This window comes from Tripterygium wilfordii, chromosome 23 (assembly GCF_013401445.1).
Source record: "Tripterygium wilfordii isolate XIE 37 chromosome 23, ASM1340144v1, whole genome shotgun sequence".
NCBI classification, from domain to species: Eukaryota; Viridiplantae; Streptophyta; class Magnoliopsida; order Celastrales; family Celastraceae; genus Tripterygium; species Tripterygium wilfordii.
The window spans coordinates 1,172,907-1,194,346 of NC_052254.1; the positions used below are offsets into that span (position 1 = coordinate 1,172,907).

Consider the following 21,440-nt stretch of genomic DNA (forward strand, 5'->3'; position numbering starts at 1 on the left):
GCTTTGAACTCCAAAGCAGACAATACATATACGAGTTGTTTGAGTTGAAGATTTTTTGCCGAAGAGAATAATGAAATTGTTTGGAAGTTTCTAAGGTTTCTCTTATTGTTTTTCTGTGTATGGGCTTGGGCCTACATGGGTCGCAGCCTAACCCTGGTATGCCATAACTTTTTATTTGGGTTCAGAGTTCCGAGCAACCACGCATATGGGCCTAACGTAGAGAAAATTCGGAAATCTGTGGACTCAAATGTAATTACCTGAACGAGTTCCAAGCAACCGTGATGGGCTGTGAGGTCATTTATGCCATTTTGCGCGGCCAGCCCGGAACGTAATAACAAACGCCGCCTCATTTTTACGAAGTTTGGCTTCGGCCACAATTCAATCACGGCCTTCCACGTGCCACTCTCACACGACGTCGTTTCGTCACTCGTTGAAGATTTATTCCCTTTGACATCTACACCACTATAGACTGAAAAGAGAAATAAAATCTCTCTTCCCTTTTTGAAAGACATAAAAAATATCTTCAAAATTTTTTTGTTCTCTGTTCAACTTTCTTGATTTTCTCACATCTTCTCTGAGACATTTCTCTTTTTCTATTTGCATATTAGATTTGTTTTGTCTGGCAGTTGAATTGAAAGGATTTGTTGTTTGGATTCTTGGATTATAATCGCAATGCGGAAACTCGAATTCTAGGGAGAGAAATCAGAGTGTTTGCGGATGAGAATTCGAATTCTGGACTCGCGGATTTACTGGCCGGTTTCAGTTTCAGTCATGAGCGATCAAGTGACATAGTTATATATAGCCTGATCTCGCAGGAAGCGGAAAGGTTCTCTCAATCTGAGCTTCCTATTGTGCGAGACATATATCTGTTTCTTTGGAATTTCATTCTAGGTGCAATTTTGTGGATTGTCGAGGGAGGCGAGAAATGTCGAAAGTCGTGTACGAAGGATGGATGGTGCGGTACGGGAGGAGGAAGATCGGCCGATCCTTCCTTCACATGCGGTATTTCGTGCTCGAGTCGCGGCTTCTCGCTTATTACAAGAGGAAGCCTCAAGATAATCAGGTAAATTTTGTTTCCTCCTTAAAAGGAATATTGAATTCTATTTCTGAGTGATTCTAAATGTTTGCTAGTTAATGTTTTGGGAATGAGCTTGTAGCAAAAGTAGAGCATCTTTGTTGGGAATAATTGTTTTAAAGAATCCATAGCTACTCTGATAGACAAAGCGTTTAATTTATGGTAAATAAGCAACCGTGACTCTAAAGTTGTTTGTTATGCTTAATTAGGTCCCAATCAAGACCTTGTTGATCGATGGAAATTGTAGGGTTGAGGATAGAGGATTGAAGACTCACCATGGACGCGTAAGTTTTCTCCATTTTTTTTAAACACAGAAACCATTGATGCATAAACACAGGAATGATTGATGCATGAATATCTGCATTGCGTTAGTCTATTTTGTATATTTTCTAGATGACGAGTTCTAAAAAAAAGTATTTCAATATTTCATTCTTACTCTTTTGTGTATCGGACTTGTATTCTTGAGTTATAATTTTTAATGAGGAACGTCTGGATGTGGTATATTAACTCTTCATGGGAACTGTGGTCAAAATATTGAGTGTAGGTAATTACTGACGGATGAGTGATTGGAAAATTTATTGCCATAGTTTATTTATGCAATTAGTGCACAGATATAGTAAAAAATTGCTAATACTAAGTTGTCTGCTAAAGTGTGTCAGCTTTTGCAATGGCCACGTTGGTAACACTATAAATATAAAGTTATAAACAATTATTATGTAATAAAAAAATCCTTTTATCCATCATCATTTATCTGAATGGGGCTTTTGATCAAATTTATCATTCCAATTTACATTAATAGGGCACAATATCTATTATATTTCAGGGAAAGGTTTTCTGCTTATGTGGGTTATTGTAACACAGTTTTCTATGAATTCCATGCAATGTCATAATACTGGTGTGTGTATCAAAGTGTGGTTTTGGCAAATGCCTGTTCCTTGTCTTCTTTTTTAAACATGCTCTTCACACCTTAACTATTTCTAGGAAGTTGTTGATTTTGTTTTTCTTTTAAATCCAATTTTGGGCAAAGAGTGGTAGTATGGTCAATAATAATATTGTTTTATGTGGAATTGTAATATCTATTATCATCTCACATAATATTGCAGCATTCATTTTTTTTTTTGTGTTTCTGCAGATGGTATATGTTTTGTCTCTTTACAACAAGAAAGATAAGTACCACAGAATCACGGTGCGTGTTCCGTGCTTACATTTCCTAAGCATTGAAATGAATGCTCAGCCTCCAACGTTATGACATACTCATTTGATGCATTTTCTTCATGTTAATTTAGGAGAGTAGGTGTTTCGAAATCGATATTACTGTAGGAGATTATTAATGTAATTTTGATTGTGGATCTTAAACTGATTTCGTCCCATCAAATAATAAGCACTGATGCTCTCTTAGTCATGAGTGTATATCTGTTCATGGCTAGAAAAGTTAAGCACTTCGTAAACTTTATTACCTATTCATATGATACTGTTACTTTTTTGTTGCTAAAATTTGCTTACAATAACTATGTAAAAAGTATTTGGAGGTTATATGACTGCCTAACCAGTCAACTTCCTCTGCTTGGTGCCAAAATACTTGTTTACTTGATTATTTATTGGAAATTCTCCTGATTTACCATGTTGGACTTCCAAGCAGTGAATCTCTCTTTTTTGTTCCGCCACCAATCAAGTCACTTTAGATTTCTGTTAATTAATTTTGTATTTTTCTCATTTGCATAACTTCTAAGAGTGCCTTTTTCTTGGAACGACATTAGTAATGATTATTGCCATGGTGATATTACTGGCCTTGCCTCGACACTGTAATGACATGCAGTCATGCAGAGTTCATTTATCTTATTCAATGGTTGTATGAGTATCACACCCTCCTCGTTGGTATGAAATTTTTGTGGATAAAAGTGTCATATGGGCTGTTTTTCGTTTTCAGATGGCAGCTTTTAACATACAGGAAGCTCTAATCTGGAAGGAAAAGATTGAGTTTGTGATTGATCAGGTTTGTTTACTTCTAATTGTGCAGAACTTGCACTTGTTCCACACTTGATATCATTCAACCTGTTTATCTTATGCACTCTTTCTTGAACTGAGGCACCAATCATAGAGGTGGGGGTGCCATATATATTTTTTCAATATGCTTCACGAAGTTGTAGCTTCGTTAGATTCATTAAATCATTTATTGCCAGAAAGACATCACTCTTGAAACATAATATGTGCATTTTGACTCTCTTCTTTATATTGTTTTCAACTTCTGTATGATTATCTGCATCTAGATGATGCGAGAGTGATGTCCCATGTCAACCTGTGCAGCATCAAGAGTCACAAGTTGCAAATGGTAACAAATATGTATCTTTTGAGTATAAATCTGGGATGGATTGTGGCAGGACTGCTTCCTCATCAGACCACGAAGCTCAGTAAGTACCTGTCAGTCATTATTTGTCTGCTTGTGTTGGTTTGAATTGAGCAAATGTAGAGGATATGTTTTATGCTTTCTTAAGTTTCATAAGTATTCCTCTCTGATTTTTGTTCCTTATGGCACATAATGTGAAATATATTAACGGCGAGATGTAATTTAGTCTCTTTCTCCCCTATTTATCTCTAAATTAGAATAAGAAAATAGCAGATACAATGGCATTTTAAAGTCTGTGCATACAGGTTTTGACTTTTGTTATGGTGTAACTTTTTGAGTAATACCAACTGTGGTTAGAATTTAGTGTGAAATTTATTCGTTTCTTTATGTGGTCGTGGTCCTTAATAGCAAGTGACAAATTGCTTGAACTTTAGCTTCTAATCAAGGCTAATTTTGGAAAAAGAAATTGTTGAAAGACTATTGATTTTGTTTTATTTATTAGTTTTGTGCCTTTCATCAGTAGGACTGCTTGCGCTTGATTGTCAGCAAAGTGCTAAGTGCTAATGTTTCCAGGATATGCTGCGATATAGATGTGATTCCTGAAGATTTCTGTTTGGCGTTGAATTACGGATGGTTTGGCAAGGACTTTTGTAGACTGGATATATGCAACATAAATATGATTCTGCGATTCTTCTTTTATTGCATTGCTGTAGGGTGCTAGTTCTTTGTTATGCGTATTTTTTTTTGGAGTTGCATCTTCATGACGTCCACAAGTGTACATGTGGCCAATTCATGGAGTTGCATGGGTGCTACCTAAAAATCACAAATGCAACTTGAACAGGGAAGAATTTTGAAAGTCCTTTCTTTTGCTTTTTGGAATTTATTGCGCATGTGCATCATTTTACTTGGTGGCTGATTTAGATTATGCTATAGATCTGCAATTTCCTTTTGTGCTGCTTTAACTTATGACTTGTCTGCAGGTTTAGTGCAAATGAAGATGAAGATGATGCTCGCCCTAATTTGTTACGTAGAACGACAATTGGAAATGGTTTTCTTTAGTTTTCCTCTTTCATGATTGAGTTAATTTGGCTCCATTTACCTTTGGATCTCATCATCTTCTTTTAATGGCAGGTCCTCCAGATTTGATATTTGATTGGACACGGGAATTCAACTCAGATGTATCTAACCAAAATGCCATCAATCAAGCATTTTCTAGAAGGCATTGGCGTCTTCTTCAGTGTCAAAATGGTAGTGTGTGCGCATAAATACTTATATACGCATGTATACATACATATATATTAAAAATTATAGGCTTTTGATAAGAATGAATGGCGACAGGAAATTCATGTGATGGATTCTTATTCTCATATGGATTCATTGGCCGACTCCAACTTAGTCTGGGATAAAGGCTTTGACGATGGGGATTATTTATATTTTATACATCTATATAGGTGATAGTAGGGGACGCTCTTTGAGTTTTTAGTTGAGAAAATATCTTACTGTTGGCAGTGACATAGATGAAAGACAATTGCATATTTTGTTGTTTTCATTTTAAATTCTTTTGAAATTTTGATGTGCAGGACTTCGCATTTTTGAAGAACTTCTTGAAGTTGATTACCTTGTATGGAACTGTTTACTTTTTTATTTTTTTAATTGGCATGACTTGGTCTTGCTATGTATTAAGTTCTTGTAGGTTACGAATTTCGATTTTTTGTTCTTGTTTCAGCCGAGGAGCTGTAGTAGAGCAATGAAAGCTGTTGGGGTTGTGGAAGCCTCCTGTGAAGAAATATTTGAGCTTGTAATGAGCATGGATGGAACACGATTTGAGTAGGGTTTTCTTTTTTCTCAATCCTTTTGAATTAAACGATTCTTATATCTCAGATATAGTACCATCATTCTCGGCACCAAATTTTGTACCCTTTCTGTCTCCACTTATCACTTCGTGTGTATGTACTTTCCTCTACACATGTAGGAGGCTAGCCTCTTAACTGAAATTACTGCCTTTCGTAACTCAAGGTCCCCATCAGTTTAGATCCAAGTCAGTCCTGTGATGAGAATTCAACATTTACTAATTGTTTCACTTCTATGTAATGTTGTCAGTTTTGGCTTAATTACTCTTGTTTGGCCTACTCCAACTGCTTTTTGTCTTATTTACTCTCTAGGTTTGCGCCAATGACTATGAAATTATTTCTGTTGCGTGTTATGGTGTTTCCTTTTATAATTACAGGAATATGAATTAAGACAAGTAAATCTTGCTATTTTGGATACGAATATGGAGTCTAGCCAGTTTAAGCTTTGAATTTTCTCTCACCCTACCTCCTCCTTTGTTTCTGTATCTCCTAATTTTGTGAGGAAGGCATGATGTTGGTCTATATTCTCTCACATGGTATTTGAAAGTAATTTATATAGGTAGACACTCTTAGTGTTTTTCACTGAAGACTTGTATTACATTGGACTTCTCTTTTGCTGATCAATTCAACATTTCAATGAAGGCTTAATCTCAAACTGGTTGGAGTTGGCTGCATGGATCATGTTTTCTCCCTGATGCCCTGTTTATGCTGATACTTTTCTGTTTGCTGTGATGGTGTGCTGGACTTATCTTCCCATGTTTTTTTCCCCAGTGTCTCTGAAAGTGCTTTGTTTTCCTCTTGTTGTCATGCTTATATTGATTTGCTAGTGTATTAATAGCAGCATTGAGTTCTATACTTTCTACACAACTTTTCATTAAACATCCTGTGCATTCCTCTAGAAACTTCTAAGTTCTAATCCATTGATTAAAGGCGCCTTGACATTACTGGGACTAAATGATTCTTAGATACTTTGTGGTTATTGATAGGATGTAATCATGATAGCTTGCTCCAGGAGTTCTATAATCTACTTTTACCCTCTTGTTCAGGTGGGATTGCAGTTTCCAGTATGGTAGCTTAGTGGAAGAGGTAGACGGGCATACAGCAATTCTCTACCATAGACTTCAGCTGGACTGGTTTCCTGTGTAAGTTTCTCAGCAATTCTCTTCCTTTCTTTTTCAGTAATTAAATTAATTGCATATTTATTATACCCTCAATGTTGAGCGGCTACAGGTTTGTTTGGCCACGTGACTTTTGCTACGTGCGTTATTGGCGCCGAAATGATGATGGCAGCTACGGTAAGCTTTTTCGTTTGTCCACTTACAAAATTTTCAGTCGTTCTTAAACTGTAACCTTTCTATTTTTATTTTTTGTTTTTGTTTTCTTCATCTTGCAGTTGTGCTATTTCGTTCTAGAGAGCATGAAAACTGTGGTCCACAACCTGGATATGTGCGAGCTCATGTTGAAAGTGAGTTTCATATTTTCACTTAGGTTTTTTGCAGAGCACGGGACTAAAAACCTATTTTAAAGGTTATGTTTGTTGGTTTCATTAAAGGTAAGCCATCTAATTAACATTTGGTATACCAATTTTAGGTGGAGGATACAACATTTCCCCTCTCAAACCTCGAAATGGCCGACCTAGGACACAGGTGCAGCATCTTATGCAGATTGATCTAAAAGGGTGGGGCGTAGGTTATATGCCATCGTTTCAGCAACATTGTCTTCTTCAGATGTTAAACAATGTTGCTGGTGGGTTCCTATATCCCCCACTTCTAAATTTAGTCAAATTTGTTATGTGGATGTTTTCTTGTGCTTTAAGAGTGAAGACCATGCCCTGTTTTTGGTTATTTGCTTGCTCTTTTCCTTCAAATTTTTTTCTCGTCCCACTTCTTTGGTCTTCGGAATGTTGGATGGTTTTCTCCCTTGTGCGCTTGTGTGTATCTTTGCATAATACAGATTACAGACTCTTGTGCTCTGAGGCTCTTGTGAGTTCTCAGCTATCCAAGAGAATGAAAAAGTGGCCCGGAGTTTCTGCATTTGAAAAATCGTTTTGGTATTTACTTGGATTAGCTGTAGCATTGTATATTGATATGTTCCTTGCATTATGAACATAGAATTCCTTGTACAGCTGTACTAAGGCTTGAGAATCGGAACTTGTCAAGCAGTGTTGATTCCAAATGTGTGAATTGTAGTTTTATATGCAAAGCATAAGTGGCAGAGTCAGATTAAATGCTATATCGTTTTTCTTTAGGAAATAAGTTACATTTGAAGGGGAAAACAAATTCTGCTAAGTTGGTACGACCAGCCTAAAATTTTGTGTGATTGCTTGCTGAATTTTTTCATTAGTGTTAAGTTCTGCATTTTGCTTCATAGTCGTTTTTCTTATATTTGATTTTCTAAGATCTTGATTATTCAGTTTTGATGAGAAACAGTTGGGAAATGGGTAGAGAATTGCATCTTTATTTAATTTGACCTTCATATATAGTTTACATCTATACTCATAGAATTATAACACCTGAATTGGTCTTTACTGAGTTTGAGACACCAACTCCGTTATAATGTAGAACCAGAAAAATGTGATGTCGTGAGGGTACTCATGAAGAAAATAAGAATTGTTGTTGATTATGTTCATCATCTAACAAACAGGGGAAGAAAAGTTTTCTTACATATTATATTTAGTGAAAATTGTTCTTATCAACTCTGTAGTTCTGGCTTGTACCTTCTTAGTGCTTTCAAAAAAAAAAATTCCATACCAAAAAAGAAATTGGTAAAAATCCAAAAGAAAAAAATTTGAAAAATCAAAACTTCGGCTCGGAACCTGTTTAACCTTTTATTGATACATTCTTATATTTGGGAAGTTAGTTGGTGAGAGGATGGACAGAAACAATGAGACACGAGCTAGTTTGTTTTATTGTGTTTCCACTCTTTCAAAGTGAATGCTTTCCCTTTTATATTGAGTCTTCTTGTTTCTTTTTTACGACAGGGCTGCGTGAATGGTTTGCGCAGACAGATGAAAGGGGCGCTCCCCCTCGAATCCCTGTTATGGTCAACATGGCCTCAGCTTCTGTTTCTTCAAAGAAGAGTCAAAAGTCACATGAGTCTTCTATTCATCCTACCCCATATCTTGATCAAATTAATAATGCTAGCAGAAACTCTGCCATGATGGATGAATATTCTGATGAGGATGAAGAATTTCAAATTGCTGAATCAGAGCAAGAGGTCTGATCCGCACCATTTTTTCTCATGCTTTGTAGTCTTCTTTATAAACATTGGTTTGCAACTTTTTTTCAGGCTGAGGGAATCAAGACTGAGAATGAAGTTAAGAGAACAGGTGGGTGATAGCGATTGTGTACCTAAAAGTATAAATAAACAAACTTCTTTCATGAAGTCATTGTAGAATCTAATCACAATCTTGCTAATATATTGAAGCATTAGAAGAAGAACCAATTGATCAAATCGATTTATCCTGTTTTTCGAGTAATCTACGCCATGATGACCGTGATACTGCTCGTGACTGCTGGAGAATTGCCGAGGGGAACAACTTTAGAGTTCGCGGCAAGCATTTCTGTTATGACAAAACAAAGGTTCCAGGATCTTTTACTTGTTTATTTTTGATAAGTTCCTTAGTGTTTTAGGTTATTCCTTATGATCTTATTGAGCTTGTCCATATTGTGTGGTATTATTTGAAGATCCCTGCTGGGAAACATTTGATGGATCTTGTTGCGGTAGATTGGTTCAAGGACACCAAAAGAATGGACCATGTAGCCAGGCGTCAAGGATGTGCAGCGCAAGTGAGTATCAGATACTCTCTGATTCCACTTAGTGTTTTTATTTGCTGTTGATAACATTTTGTTAGTGTTTTCGTTTTGTTTTATACGCGTTAGACCTGAAAATCTGTGATTATGGGGTTATATCGAATACGAAAGCATGACTTAAATCTAAATCAAACCTTTTTTGATGGACTCTTCTGCCTCAGTTATATAGTAATGGTGAACTGGTTCAGTCAGTAAGTCCCTTGATACACTCAGGTCTGCCCGTCAGGGTGATTGCAGGTAGTGAATATGTAGCTTCCCTCCTGAAGCGGTTTAGTTATAACTGCCAATAGTATAGTATTGATGTGATGATCTTAAAGCTAGGTGAGTATCCTTCGGAACTACTTTTCCTTTTTCTCTCTGCCCATCCACTGAACTCAGTATTGAGACAAGGTTGGAATCATATTTGAGCATAGACTAGTCTGTGACTCTGTTCAGGCAGTGAGAGTCTGGCTATAGCCAAAAACTTAACAGATAATGGGACCCATCTTGACAGACTTAGATGTTGGAAGATCAGTCTACTTCGATCCGCTGACCCAACCATCTTAATGTTAGCCCACATTTTTGACATGCCAACATTCATTTATCTACCTGTTTAGGAAGTACATGGAACATTTGACAATGATTTTATCAAAATGTAGCTTGTTTAGATCGCGAGTTTTTTTTCCTGTTCGTAAGCTTGCTCATGTACTCTGAGCCGTCCAATTCAGGATCAAGTTAACAGAAATTTTGTTTGCAGTTGGATCAGAAACATTCAACTGAGATAACCTGATAAATTGTATTTCTTATTTAAAATTAAAATTTACCAATGTATATGATTTGTGATTCATGAATTTAAAGCCACAACTTTCCGTGACTCTTATTTATGAATGTCCGTGTAGGTTGCCTCAGAGAAAGGGTTCTTTTCTGTGGTTTTTAATTTGCAAGTAAGTTTATCTGATTTTCCATTATGAAATTTAAACTTGATGCATCATGTGGTTTGGATACAAGCGATACTGTTCTCTTTCAGGTGCCTGGTTCAACACACTACAGCATGGTATTCTATTTTGTGACAAAGGAATTAGTGCCTGGATCCCTCTTGCAGCGATTTGTGGATGGTGATGATGAATTCCGTAATAGTAGACTTAAGCTCATCCCATCAGTTCCCAAGGTATAATTCTTTGTTACTGTGTAGCAAGCAACATGATTTGCTCACAAAAAAAGGTTGCCAGTCCCATAGGATTTCGGGGCTTGGTGCATGCATCTAGATCTCTTCTGTCATTTATTAATTTTATAATCCGTGTGTGAATCTCCTGAATTACAAGGGTTGCGTGTGAAACAATTAAGTTTTTTGTATGTGGCAAGGCATCACACAGAAAATTGAGGATTTAATATCCTGATACAATGGCCAGCCACTTTATATCCATAAGCTGGTTGGCAATCTTTGTGGTGTTTAGTGGAAATGAGTTATGCCTCTCTTTGTTGTCCTACTGATAATTGTATCATCCCTTCATATGATTTTGTATTGCGAGTTGAGAAGGTGAAAAAAGTGGATATAAACTAAATTGTTTTCTTATGTTATCAGTTTTAAATTAGACAATCGAGTGTTCATGGCGATTGGAGAAGGAATAAGCAATCACTTGATTTATTTCCATGGGCATCTACTGTTTAGCTAGTTTTATATTAGTTACTGACTTACATACGGATTTTTTTTTTTGGTTGTAGCCATCTTAGAACATGCACTGAAGTTTGAACGATTTTTTTTTGGTCCAAATCTAGTTTTGGCTTCTTTTACTTGGTTTTTCCATCTATAACTAGCCTTGCTTGTTTGAGAGAAATTGTGAATGATATTGCAAATACTATGCTGTATGAAATGTATTTGAATGAGTAGTTATCTCCATCCACCCCCTGCTTTCCTTCGTATTTGTGGGTGGAGTTTGTTTTCTTAGCCGAAAACATCACAAATCACCCTGTTGTATTTATTATGCTACCCAGGGTACATTTCATGTAAGTGTGCCCGCTTGCTTTGTTCTCCATTTGTCTCTCCGGTTTAAATTAAATGAGGAGTTGTCTAGTGCCATGCAATTGGAAATTGGGCACTGGAATTGTCTTCCAATGGCATTTGTGGACCTCAAGTAAGAAAACTAGGGTGTTTAATCTTCACCTGAGTAGAGTTTATATCTTCCATTGCAACAAGAGGATTCCACTTACATTTCATGTAAGTGTGCCAGCTTGCTTTGTTCTCCATTTGTCTCTCCGGTTTAAATTAAATGTGGAGTTGTCTAGTGCCATGCAATTTGAAATTGGGCACTGGAATTATCTTCCAATGGCATTTGTGGACCTCAAGTAAGAAAACTAGGGTGTTTAAACTTCACCTGAGTAGAGTTTATATCTTCCACTGCAACAAGGTTTCGTAATAAAATGGTTTGTGTTTCAACTTTCAATTTCATCTCCAGCCTCCGGGGACTTTTTTTCTTGAGTCACTTGTAACCACTACCCTTTGCTATGTTTTAGCTTGAACAAAGAAAACCAATAAAAATATTGCCCCTAAGGCATAGTGACACTAAATAACCATGAAGTGGAAACAGGCTATCCCACATTTGGGTTTTGTGTAGAGCAAGAATGATCGGATGTTTTCTTTGTAGGTGGTATAGTGATTAGAGATGTTGATGTGAATGTGTTAGCTGGATGTGGCAGACACTTTGGATTGTAGATACTCTATGTAAGGGAATTTATTCTTGGTGTTACCTTCTTGCAAGAAATGGACTCATGATTCATAAATTTTGCTTTGAAAAGGTGGAATGTTATGGAATGAGTGAAGCACAATAAATGATAATGGTTACTTTGCTATCACATGGCAAAGTTTTTTTTTTTTCCTGTTGTTGGGAAGCATACAAACTACACAACATGGAAATAGCAGTGTGAAATTTCAGTTGCGTATTTAGTACTTGTTTCTTGTATGCAGATAGTAAATTTTCATTAGAGTCATTGAATAAGATAGTAGTGTGCTATCTGTTGATATCCTTTAGAATTAGTAAAATTGTTATTTTTAGACAGCCAGTTAAATAGTCTCACGTTGTCATAAATATTGGGCTATGTCAGCCTTTAGTAGGGATCTGGCAGGCTAGAATGCTTCTGCTGCCAATCCAAGTCAAGCCAGATAGTGTTCCACTGGTCTTGATTGTATCAAGGATCTAAATGCTTGTTTGCCACCAAAGACATTTTCATACTGTGGTGACAGATTGCCGTATCATGTATGTGTTGCATGCTTGGAATTGATTATCAGTACTTGAAGAATTTAACTCTTACTGGATGCGACATTGAAATATATCGAGTTCTGATAGGGGTCAGTGGAAAATTTTCCAAGTCTGGTTTTATTTAGTCTTCTGCGTTTCTCATGAATTGTAGGGATCTTGGATTGTGCGCCAGAGTGTTGGAAGTACTCCCTGTTTATTGGGAAAAGCAGTTGATTGCAACTACATACGTGGTCCTAAGTACTTGGAGGTAAAAACTCGTCGTTGATACCTGATATCAGTAGGAATATTCATACATGATTGCATTAATATGGTTTACCTTATTCATCTTTCTGTAGGTTGACGTTGACATTGGTTCTTCCACCGTGGCTAATGGAGTTTTGGGACTTGTAGTTGGCGTAGTAACATCGTTGGTGGTTGAGATGGCTTTCCTTGTACAGGTATGTCTTCAATTTATAGGACAGAAGCACTATTCAGGGACACTGCTCCCTCCGTTGTGAGCAAGCACTGCTATTTAAATGGGAATGGAATTGTATGCCAGAGTCTAGTCTAAGGCCACGCAAGGAAAGTGGTTGAACTCGCATGATTTCTGAACTGCGCTATGACTACGGGCAGTTTATAAGAGTATTTAATCTTCCTTTTGTCGTTCTCACACAGGCAAATGCTGTGGATGAATTGCCGGAACGGCTGATTGGTGCTGTCCGAGTTTCTCATCTAGAGCTGTCCTCTGCTATTGTTCCCAAACTCGAACCAGATCCATCTTGACTACGGGAACCATTAACCCGTACACTGATTTTGTACGAGTTATTCTTTTAGATATGCACATATTTGATTCCCAAATTCTTTCTCATCTCATTTTAAGTTGAGTTTGGGTCTCCGTTTTGTAGTTAAATTTCTTCACAAAATATGTCCAAAAAATTACTGTATATTTTATTGTTGCATTACTCTGCGATTAGTGATTGCATTTTCCCCTCCATTGTTATCACTAGCATTTTGGGTGAATAAGGATGAAATTGAATTTGCTTAGCAGCAAAGCATCATTGTTTAATAGCAGATCAAGCAAAAAAATACAAAAACGATAAATCATTCAAATGTTAAACAGCTTATGCAACTTTCTGATTGACGAAGGCTTTAAAAGCATCGAAAGAAGCCACTGAACTTGTCGGGAATCGATGCTCGAACTTATTACTCAACACTGTTACTCTCCTCTTGATGTCTTCATCCTCCATTAGTTTCTCAATTCCCTTTACTATGTCATCCTTCTCAACAATTTGAGACTGATCTTCACAAATCATGTACCCCGCCTTCAGATGCTTCACAACCAACTTGGCATTGTGGTATTGGTCACCTCTAATGGGCCATGCCAAAAGTGGGACCCCTCGACCAATGGCCTCCACAGTTGAATTCCAACCACAATGTGATAAAAATCCACCCGTTGATTCATGGCTCAGTATAAGCAATTGTGGTGCCCACCCACATATTATCAAGCCTTTTTCACCAACTTTCTGGTTCAAACCGTGAGGAAAGTATCCGGCTTCGGGTTCGTCCTCTGAGAATGGGCGTGGTGGACCCTGTCTACCTGAACCGGGTTGTAGGACCCAAATAAATGGACGGTTTGATGCTTCGAGTGCATCAGCAAGTTGCTGGAATTCTTCTAAACTGGGACCCACTTCACTGCCGAATGATACGTAGAGTGTTGACCCACGTGGCTTTGAATCCAGCCATTCAATCACCTGATCCTCGGTGACATTGGATGGTCTGCTGTTGGTTCGGATGTCATGATCGTGTACAAGCGAGCCAGATGAGCTCCAGAACTGTTCAGGCAGAAGAGGGCCCACACCCCAAACCGGTTTCCCAACTTGATTAGCGATGTAATCAAGAAATGGACCCTCAAGTTCATGACACGTATTGATCATTAAGCCGATGAAGCCTTCTGTTTCCTCTAGCCACGGTGGTGGCCCACCAGGTGTAGGTGGGCCCTTTCTCTTTTTTCCAGCAAACGGTGGTGGTAGGCCAGGTGGACTGCCTCTACCACCAGGAGGACCACCGGGAGGACCATCGGGAGGACCACCGGGAGGCCCATGAGGACGTTGTTTTAGATCCGAGTCAGTAAGACCCATTTCCTCGGGTAATCCGGGTAGTAGACGAACCTCGCCGGGTTTGATATCTTTCGCCTGCTCCTTCCACATAGCATACTCCATAGCGGCGGAGGCCGCGCCGGAAGTGAAAAACCCAATAACGGGAACACCGGATTTCTTGAAAATTTCGCCGGTCCAGCTCATCATGACATCCACAACAGCAAAAACGTGTCGGTGCAAATCAGATCGAGTCGAAAGGAGATTTTCAAGGCAACCAGCCATTGAGTTGTTTTCTGCGTGGAAGTGATGAGGTGACTGCGATCCTGGATGCGACGGAGGCGGTGGAGGTGGTGAAGGTAGCTCAGCGATATCGATGAGAGAGTATTGGCGGAAGGAGGAGGGGATGGAGGAGGAAAGAGTGGAGGGAATTACAAGGGTGGTTTTGAGGTGGACGGAGGCCAAGTGCTTGCAGAGTTCCATGGACGGGAAGAGATGGCCTTGCCCAATAAATGGAACTACCCATACTTCAATACTTGACATCTCTGAAGCCATATTTAGGTTTCTTTGGGTTTGGGATTGATGTATCGCATCGGAAGCCGTTATTTAAAGAAGAACAAGCAAGAAATCTTAGTCTAGAAGGAAGTGACGTTGAAAGAGCCGCACAAGGGTGTTGACTGTTAGTTGAGAAAAACCGAAATTCCTGTTTAGAAACCTCTGCCTAAAACATTAGTGTCATCACCGTTGAGGGATTGATGCTCCATTTTGCCGACAGACTTTACAGAACAAATGCCCGTGGACTTTCATTACTTGATGAAGCTTGAGTGCCTATAAAATTAATTTTTTATTACTTTTTTTAACTACGAAATGTTAACCGGATTGGTTCCCGACATTCCATGTAAACCCACAATGCCTCAGTTTACATTAGGCTCTTCATAATCGGTTTTGATTTTGGCAGTTTTGGTTTTGATTAATTAAAAAAAACGACCAATCAATTCAATTACGGTCAGTTTCAGTTTTGATGATTTTTTAGGTTCGAAATCTCTAACCAACATTTTAAGGTTATATCCTGATAAAATATTAACGAAAGCACCCTGATGATCCTTCCCTGATCCCGTGTAGAGAAATTCGCTTTGGTAGGTGTAGGTCATTCCTTATTCCGCGTAGGGAAATTCGCTTGGAGAGGTTACCAACTTCGTACGATACACACAAAAAAAATAAAATTTGTTTGTTGTTCTGCTATACAACGTCAAAAGTACCATTAAAGCACACGTCTTGTGGACGTCGGCAGAGGAAAGCTATGACTTGACCCTTTTGAGAAGGTGCTCCGATATCTGAAGCTTTAGGCATCAGATAACACAAGACGAGCCAAAATCCTGAGCCACCATTAGTCAATAACATTCAGCCATTATTCAATAACATTCAGCCAGTTTATACAGAGAGCGCGCACACACACACACATATTATTTTCCAATGCCACACACAATTGAGTCGCCCATCTTCCATGGGATATCTCATATGATATCTTACTATTAAAGAACAATAGTTAATTGTTTTCATAAAACTAACGTTCCCACCTAAGTTTCTTTAGTTTATCCATCAGCATCAGCAATTCCTGGGAGACCACGGCAATCTACTTATCTGGTTCAGTGGAGATGGTGGAATACGTACAAAGTGTGGATTCAAGACCCACTTGACTAGGCAATTGGCCTCCTTGAGTCCCTCTAGTTTGGCAGTCAGTTTCTGAATATCCTCGATCACCTCTCCAATAGTGTCATTGAATCTGGTGAGGTAAGGGTCATGACGGATTAGTCCCTGGTGGATATGGCAGGTCACTTCCTTTATCCAGTTGAGCCTGGGATATGATTCCATTTGCATGAGGCACCACATAGTTAAGGAAATTACAACCTAAAATGGGCATTTAGCAGCAAAGGTCTGCAAGAATAAACCAAAACTATGCAAGCCTAATGAGGATATAAAGATACGTCCACAAAAGAATCACAGATAGTGTCCATTAAACCCATAAACCTGAAAATACAAATGAGTCGATAAAAAAGAGTCGAGTATTTCAAAATAAAGCAGTATAAACTTAAAAATCATCGACTGAACATCATTCAACATAATTTTGTGTCTGTTTGAAGTATAGGAAAGGATTCCATGCATGCGTCCAGAAAAGGAGAAGCACACGTTGAATCATGCATACCTCAGACAATACACAATCCATATGACTATATGAGCTGCAAAGTCACATTCTGCACAATAATACATGAAATGGTTAGGGCTTCTTCTGGTCTTGCAAGCATCACAATAATACTCTCCCGTCTCATCTTCGTCGTTAAGCGCAACAATGATTTCAATTTCACTGATAATGTCATGGACAGAGCATCAACCGAGACAATAATCAGTTAGTCTCACAACAAGTTCAGCATATGACAAGATACAGCTTTTAGAGATAGCTAATATAGCCAAATCATGGAAAGAATAATGCAAAGTCAACTAGTAAAATCAAACATCTCAGAGGCATTAATTTGTCAAATGGGAGCATAGTTCATAGATTGAAATGCACATTTTGTCAACAACAATCATTATAGGAGACTGACTTTGCTTACCAGAACCTTTATCAAACCTCAACCTGATGGCAGGATATCCAACGCAACTTCCTTAAGCGATGGCATAACTTCCTGGTGGTGGAGACAAATATATTTGTTCCCCACTTTCCTAAGGACTTTCCAAGGACCAGGGTAGCTCCTAATAGTAATGAAAATAAAATTCACTAAGCAGTTAAAGTTGGTTTAAAGCTAAACCACCTATTTGTAGAGAGTAGAGACACTATCAGAAAACAACAAAAATGAACTCCTTTTGTATTTGAGATGATCATCAACTCATTAGAAACCAAACCTGAAAAGGGTGCCTCCATTGCGACCCTTAAAGTTGTGAATGTAGTAGACAGTCTCCATCATAGGCAGGAGGGTTTTGGAGAGATTAGCCAGCTTAGGATAGAAGAATGGTGGATAATCTTTTGTTTGTTGAAGGAAAACTAGGGTCAGAGCAACACATATTTCTTTTTCTGAAAACTCCATTTTGTTTTTTCTTTGCTATATTGATAATACTTGGCAAAGGATACACCCGGATCTTATGCGGTCAAGTTCTCCATTAAATATAATCAATTTTCGAGCAGTGTTTGCAACAGCTTCTCTATAGAGCTCTTCCACCACAAGCATCTCTGGAAGAGAGAAGAAAAAAAAAAAAAAGCAGGCATAAAGCTTATGCTGTGTGAATCAACAAGAAACAGAAACTTGAAACTTGAAACTACCATTCACATTGAAATACGGATAGGCAACTAAGAAAAGCTCATCTTCTGGTTTCACACGGTCTGACATCTTGACCTTTTCAGAAAATCCAAAATCTTCAAAAAACGATGGCTTTGTCAGATAGTCCAACTTAAGGGAGGCTCCTTCAAAAGCTGAATTCCTTGCAAATTTAACTTCACTTGCCTCTGGGAAAAACTGATGCAAACTTGTAAAGGATTGTGCAAAAAACATTCCAGGAAGAAGAAAGGAAAAAGAAATAGATACCGAAAGCATCATATGAGCCATGAGTCTAGCTAGATTACAGAGGATAAGAACAGAAGGTCCATATTTGGGGACATTACGTGGTAAGAATTCCACAAACAGAAACCCACCAAAATGGAGTGTTCAATTGAATAAGGAGCGACTGAGAGATTGGGGAAAAGGAGGAGGGAAGCAGGAAATAAAAAGATGGTAAGACGTGCTGCAAGGAGACTTACTATTCTAGTTCGTGCAGCTTTCTCAGGACTTATGAGCCGATCACAAAATTCACGAATAAGCTGCATGCTTTCAGTCATTTCTGTTCCTCCTTCACCATCACCTGATATAGTTATATGTATTTACCTAAGTAAGTGAAAATATGCAGTTCGGAAAAAAAGATAGCAAACCAGAAGGCAATTTCATTAAACCTGGTACAGATTCAAGACCAGATGGTGGAAATTCAATTTCCTGCAGTGGATACTTGTCAGTCAGAATCAGAAACCATCTCGTGAAGAGGCTGTTTCCATTTCTTAAAATTATTATTAGCAAAATTATTTTGATAGGTAAAGTTACGGCATACTAATAATTTTCCAACTATCAACCAGCTGAGATGAGTCAGATGACTCACCATTAACTTTTTGTCATCTTTCAGAGCCAACTCAGTTGCTGTTTTGGCCTGTTAGTGGTTATAAGCACAGAATAAGCAGATTTTAACACTGAAATAGCCGTTAACAGAAAAGGTGGCACACATAAATGCTTTAGGCATAATATCGATAGTATATGAGAGAACAACCGCAACTTTTGACAGCATTATTTGACCACAACTTCTCTAAATGAAAGGTTGAGTTGAAGTACAACAAATCTAAGGCGTGGAAGTCTAATATGATAAATCAAAGACATGTAAGTGGTGTTTCTGAACCAACTTTTTGACCTTCACTTGGGAAGGAGGAGTTTTTCTTCCAATTACATGCTTCACAAATCTCAACTACCATCTAAATCTTTCAGAGTCATCATTTTCTTCTAGTTTCCATCAAGAACAGACACAAATGAAATCCTTCTCATCAGCAATGAGACCAAGTCAATCCACAGAAACAAACAGTCTACACAAATGCTCCAATTCAAATCTCAACCTAAAACCATTTCACCACAAAACCAGTTAGCTGCAATACTATTCCATCTGATGCAAACGGGAACAAAAACAATACTAACCACATTCATTAACACAACCATGAAATTCAAATTTTGAACTAGACAATTATGTGTATGTGAATGCTCAAAGCTTGCATAACTTTCAAAAAATACCTAAACTTACTTGCTCGAGTAGCTCTGAATAATCCCTGGGAAATGGCATGCCCAATTGAACCAAGGAACTATCGTCACTCGATGCCGAACAAGTGAACAATCCGAGTCTCTTGAACTTTGCGAATCTGATTGTTTTGACAGAAGGAATCTTGCAATTGACAGCCTATAATTTGAGACAGCAAATCAGTAAAATAAAGGAACTAATTAATTGTATCTATCATAAGGACGCGATCTAAAATTGATAGCGAAACTGCATGCAGCATACATCAAGTTGATTTCACTAAACAATGTGAATCAATTGGGGAACAAATTGAGATAAACGCGTTTTCTTTCCGGCAATTTCATATTCTCGGAAACCAAACAGCAAAAAAGAGAGTGTTTGAGGATGAAAGATTTGAAGATTGTTTCTTACCGTCACATTTGGTGGCGAAGTAATGGCGATTGGAACCTTGGCGCCAATTGCGATGCTATTGGATAACGGCATCTTAAGCCACTGGTGGAGGAAAGAAACTATGGGAAGGAATGTCCATAAACACATTCTGCTCTCATAATTAATACAGATTTTCTCTATGAACCTTTTAACTTCTGATTTTTGTGTTTGAGTCCCTAAATTCACAAAATTCTTGTATGATACCCCTAATGTTAAAAAAATAGTTAAAAGATTTAAGCCAAATAAATACTACATGTCATATACTTATATCTATTTACAGTCCGCAAATAGATAAACAATTTTTTGAAGGATTTATCTTTTGCTTGCTAATGGTGATGATGAAAAGATTTATGAATCCAAGTATTTTTTGTCTCAATTATTTTAAAGATTGAGATGGATGTACATAATTTCAAATGAATAACATGTGAAACACATAAGTTCACATGGATGATATTTCAATATATGGTATAGGTGGGGGTAATAGCACTTTTGGGTATTGAATAATCTGGTCCAGTTCAACTCGGGAACTCATTTTTGAAACGTTTCAAAGTGGGAACCCAATTTTCATATTTGTTTCAAAACACAGACACGGGCAGCTTTCAGCCTATTCGGGCAGTCAACTATCCTAGCTGGCAAAATATTGTCAAATGTTGCACACATGGCCTGACAGTTGTTGACATGGAATAAAATATTGTATTTTTTAAGTTCAAGTAAATGAAGATGAAATCTACATCATACACCTGTATATCAATTATTAACAACCTCAAACTAATTCAATTGTTCCAAAATACTCACTGAAATTGTGAAATTGGACCATATAGGTCACAAAATACCAAATCTTATATAGAATAAAGCCAAATCATCGAGCATCAATCCATTACTCAAAACATAGCTTTAATGCATCAATATAACAAAGTTGTCCAAAATACATACAAAAAGCAGTTTGCATCCTAACTGCAACTGTTATATAATAATTGTTATATAGATTATTTTCCATTGTTTGTGGCACTTTCCTGAGTTGAGTTTATCATTTCCTTGTACCTGGCAGTGGATGTAGTGGCTTGGAGTGTGAAATTTGTGTCTGGAAGCCTCCTAGCACTCTCCTTGGTCCTCTTTCCAATGCTGGTTGTTGGTTGTGGATCAAATGTCCGAAGTTGTCTTCTAGGAAGGAAACTTGAGCCATGGCGTGTAATCTCCAATATACTGCCAGTTCCAATCCAGGGGTTGCTTGCACCAGCATGACCATCTCCGTCTCTACCCCTCACAGAACCTCTGCCCCTCACAGAACCTCTGCCCCTCCCAACAACAGTATACAGTTTTCAAAAAGCACCCATCAAGCCCAATAAGAGGCCTACAACCCTCAATGAACCCTTTCTTCAATGCTGCCAAGCATACATACACTCTCTTGAATACAACAGGGTCCTCTGGCCTCTCCCTATCAACCATTATGTTGCAAGTACTGCCCCTGTTTGTCCTCAATAATTCAGCCACGTAACTTCTAAGTTGACCATATTGCTCCATATGCTTACCATGAACCATTTCTAATGCCTTTTTCTTAGCTCTGTATGCATTAGTTCTTGATATTGCAAGTTGCATGTTTTCTTTGACATATGTACAAATCTGACCAGCACTAATTTTGGGCTCAACTCTAATCTTGTCAACTAATCTCAGAGCAAGCCATGAGCTACTTGCTTGCTTGTTTGACAGTGTTCTATTACACATATGATTCTGAACATATGTCTTAATTTGAAATGTGGCCTCCTTATTGACCCTA

At 38.0% G+C, this 21,440-nt stretch overlaps 3 protein-coding genes across 6 annotated transcripts; 1 reads left to right on the forward strand and 2 right to left on the reverse strand.

Moving 5' to 3' along the window:
- Positions 1-925: 925 nt before the first annotated feature.
- Positions 926-13,340, forward strand: LOC119992576 (protein ENHANCED DISEASE RESISTANCE 2-like). 2 transcript variants are annotated; one of them, XM_038839349.1, is made up of 22 exons: positions 926-1,063; positions 1,285-1,359; positions 2,208-2,261; positions 3,003-3,068; positions 3,380-3,483; positions 4,400-4,467; positions 4,551-4,667; positions 5,000-5,040; positions 5,146-5,246; positions 6,316-6,411; positions 6,500-6,564; positions 6,663-6,734; positions 6,860-7,015; positions 8,250-8,485; positions 8,558-8,597; positions 8,696-8,850; positions 8,956-9,057; positions 9,960-10,004; positions 10,088-10,228; positions 12,466-12,561; positions 12,650-12,751; positions 12,969-13,340. In XM_038839349.1, the coding sequence occupies exons 1-22, from the start codon at positions 926-928 to the stop codon at positions 13,074-13,076; spliced, it is 2,178 nt and encodes a 725-aa protein (XP_038695277.1). In that variant the 3' UTR covers positions 13,077-13,340. The 2 variants fall into 2 exon arrangements, with proteins under 2 accessions (XP_038695277.1, XP_038695278.1); XM_038839350.1 differs by having other exon boundaries at positions 8,702-8,850.
- LOC119992577 (anthocyanin 3'-O-beta-glucosyltransferase-like) lies at positions 13,320-15,011 on the reverse strand. The gene has a single exon (XM_038839351.1). It carries the CDS (start codon positions 14,939-14,941, stop codon positions 13,415-13,417), a length of 1,527 nt encoding a protein of 508 aa, XP_038695279.1. The 5' UTR covers positions 14,942-15,011; the 3' UTR covers positions 13,320-13,414.
- A 741-nt stretch (positions 15,012-15,752) lies between these two features.
- Positions 15,753-19,796, reverse strand: LOC119992447 (protein LOW PSII ACCUMULATION 3, chloroplastic). Of its 3 annotated transcripts, XR_005466400.1 has the most exons (11): positions 19,649-19,796; positions 19,247-19,399; positions 18,563-18,610; positions 18,363-18,402; positions 18,174-18,274; positions 17,700-17,892; positions 17,511-17,609; positions 17,285-17,402; positions 16,996-17,134; positions 16,590-16,638; positions 15,753-16,274 (listed from the first exon to the last, which is right to left on the reverse strand). XR_005466400.1 is itself a non-coding variant. In XM_038839132.1 (10 exons), exons 1-9 carry the CDS (start codon positions 19,772-19,774, stop codon positions 17,014-17,016), a joined length of 999 nt encoding a protein of 332 aa, XP_038695060.1. In that variant the 5' UTR covers positions 19,775-19,796; the 3' UTR covers positions 16,281-16,638; positions 16,996-17,013. The 3 variants fall into 3 exon arrangements, 2 of the variants coding, with proteins under 2 accessions (XP_038695060.1, XP_038695059.1); XM_038839132.1 differs by lacking the exon at positions 15,753-16,274 and having other exon boundaries at positions 16,281-16,638; XM_038839131.1 differs by lacking the exon at positions 15,753-16,274 and having other exon boundaries at positions 16,281-17,134.
- Between the last annotated feature and the right edge of the window lie 1,644 nt (positions 19,797-21,440).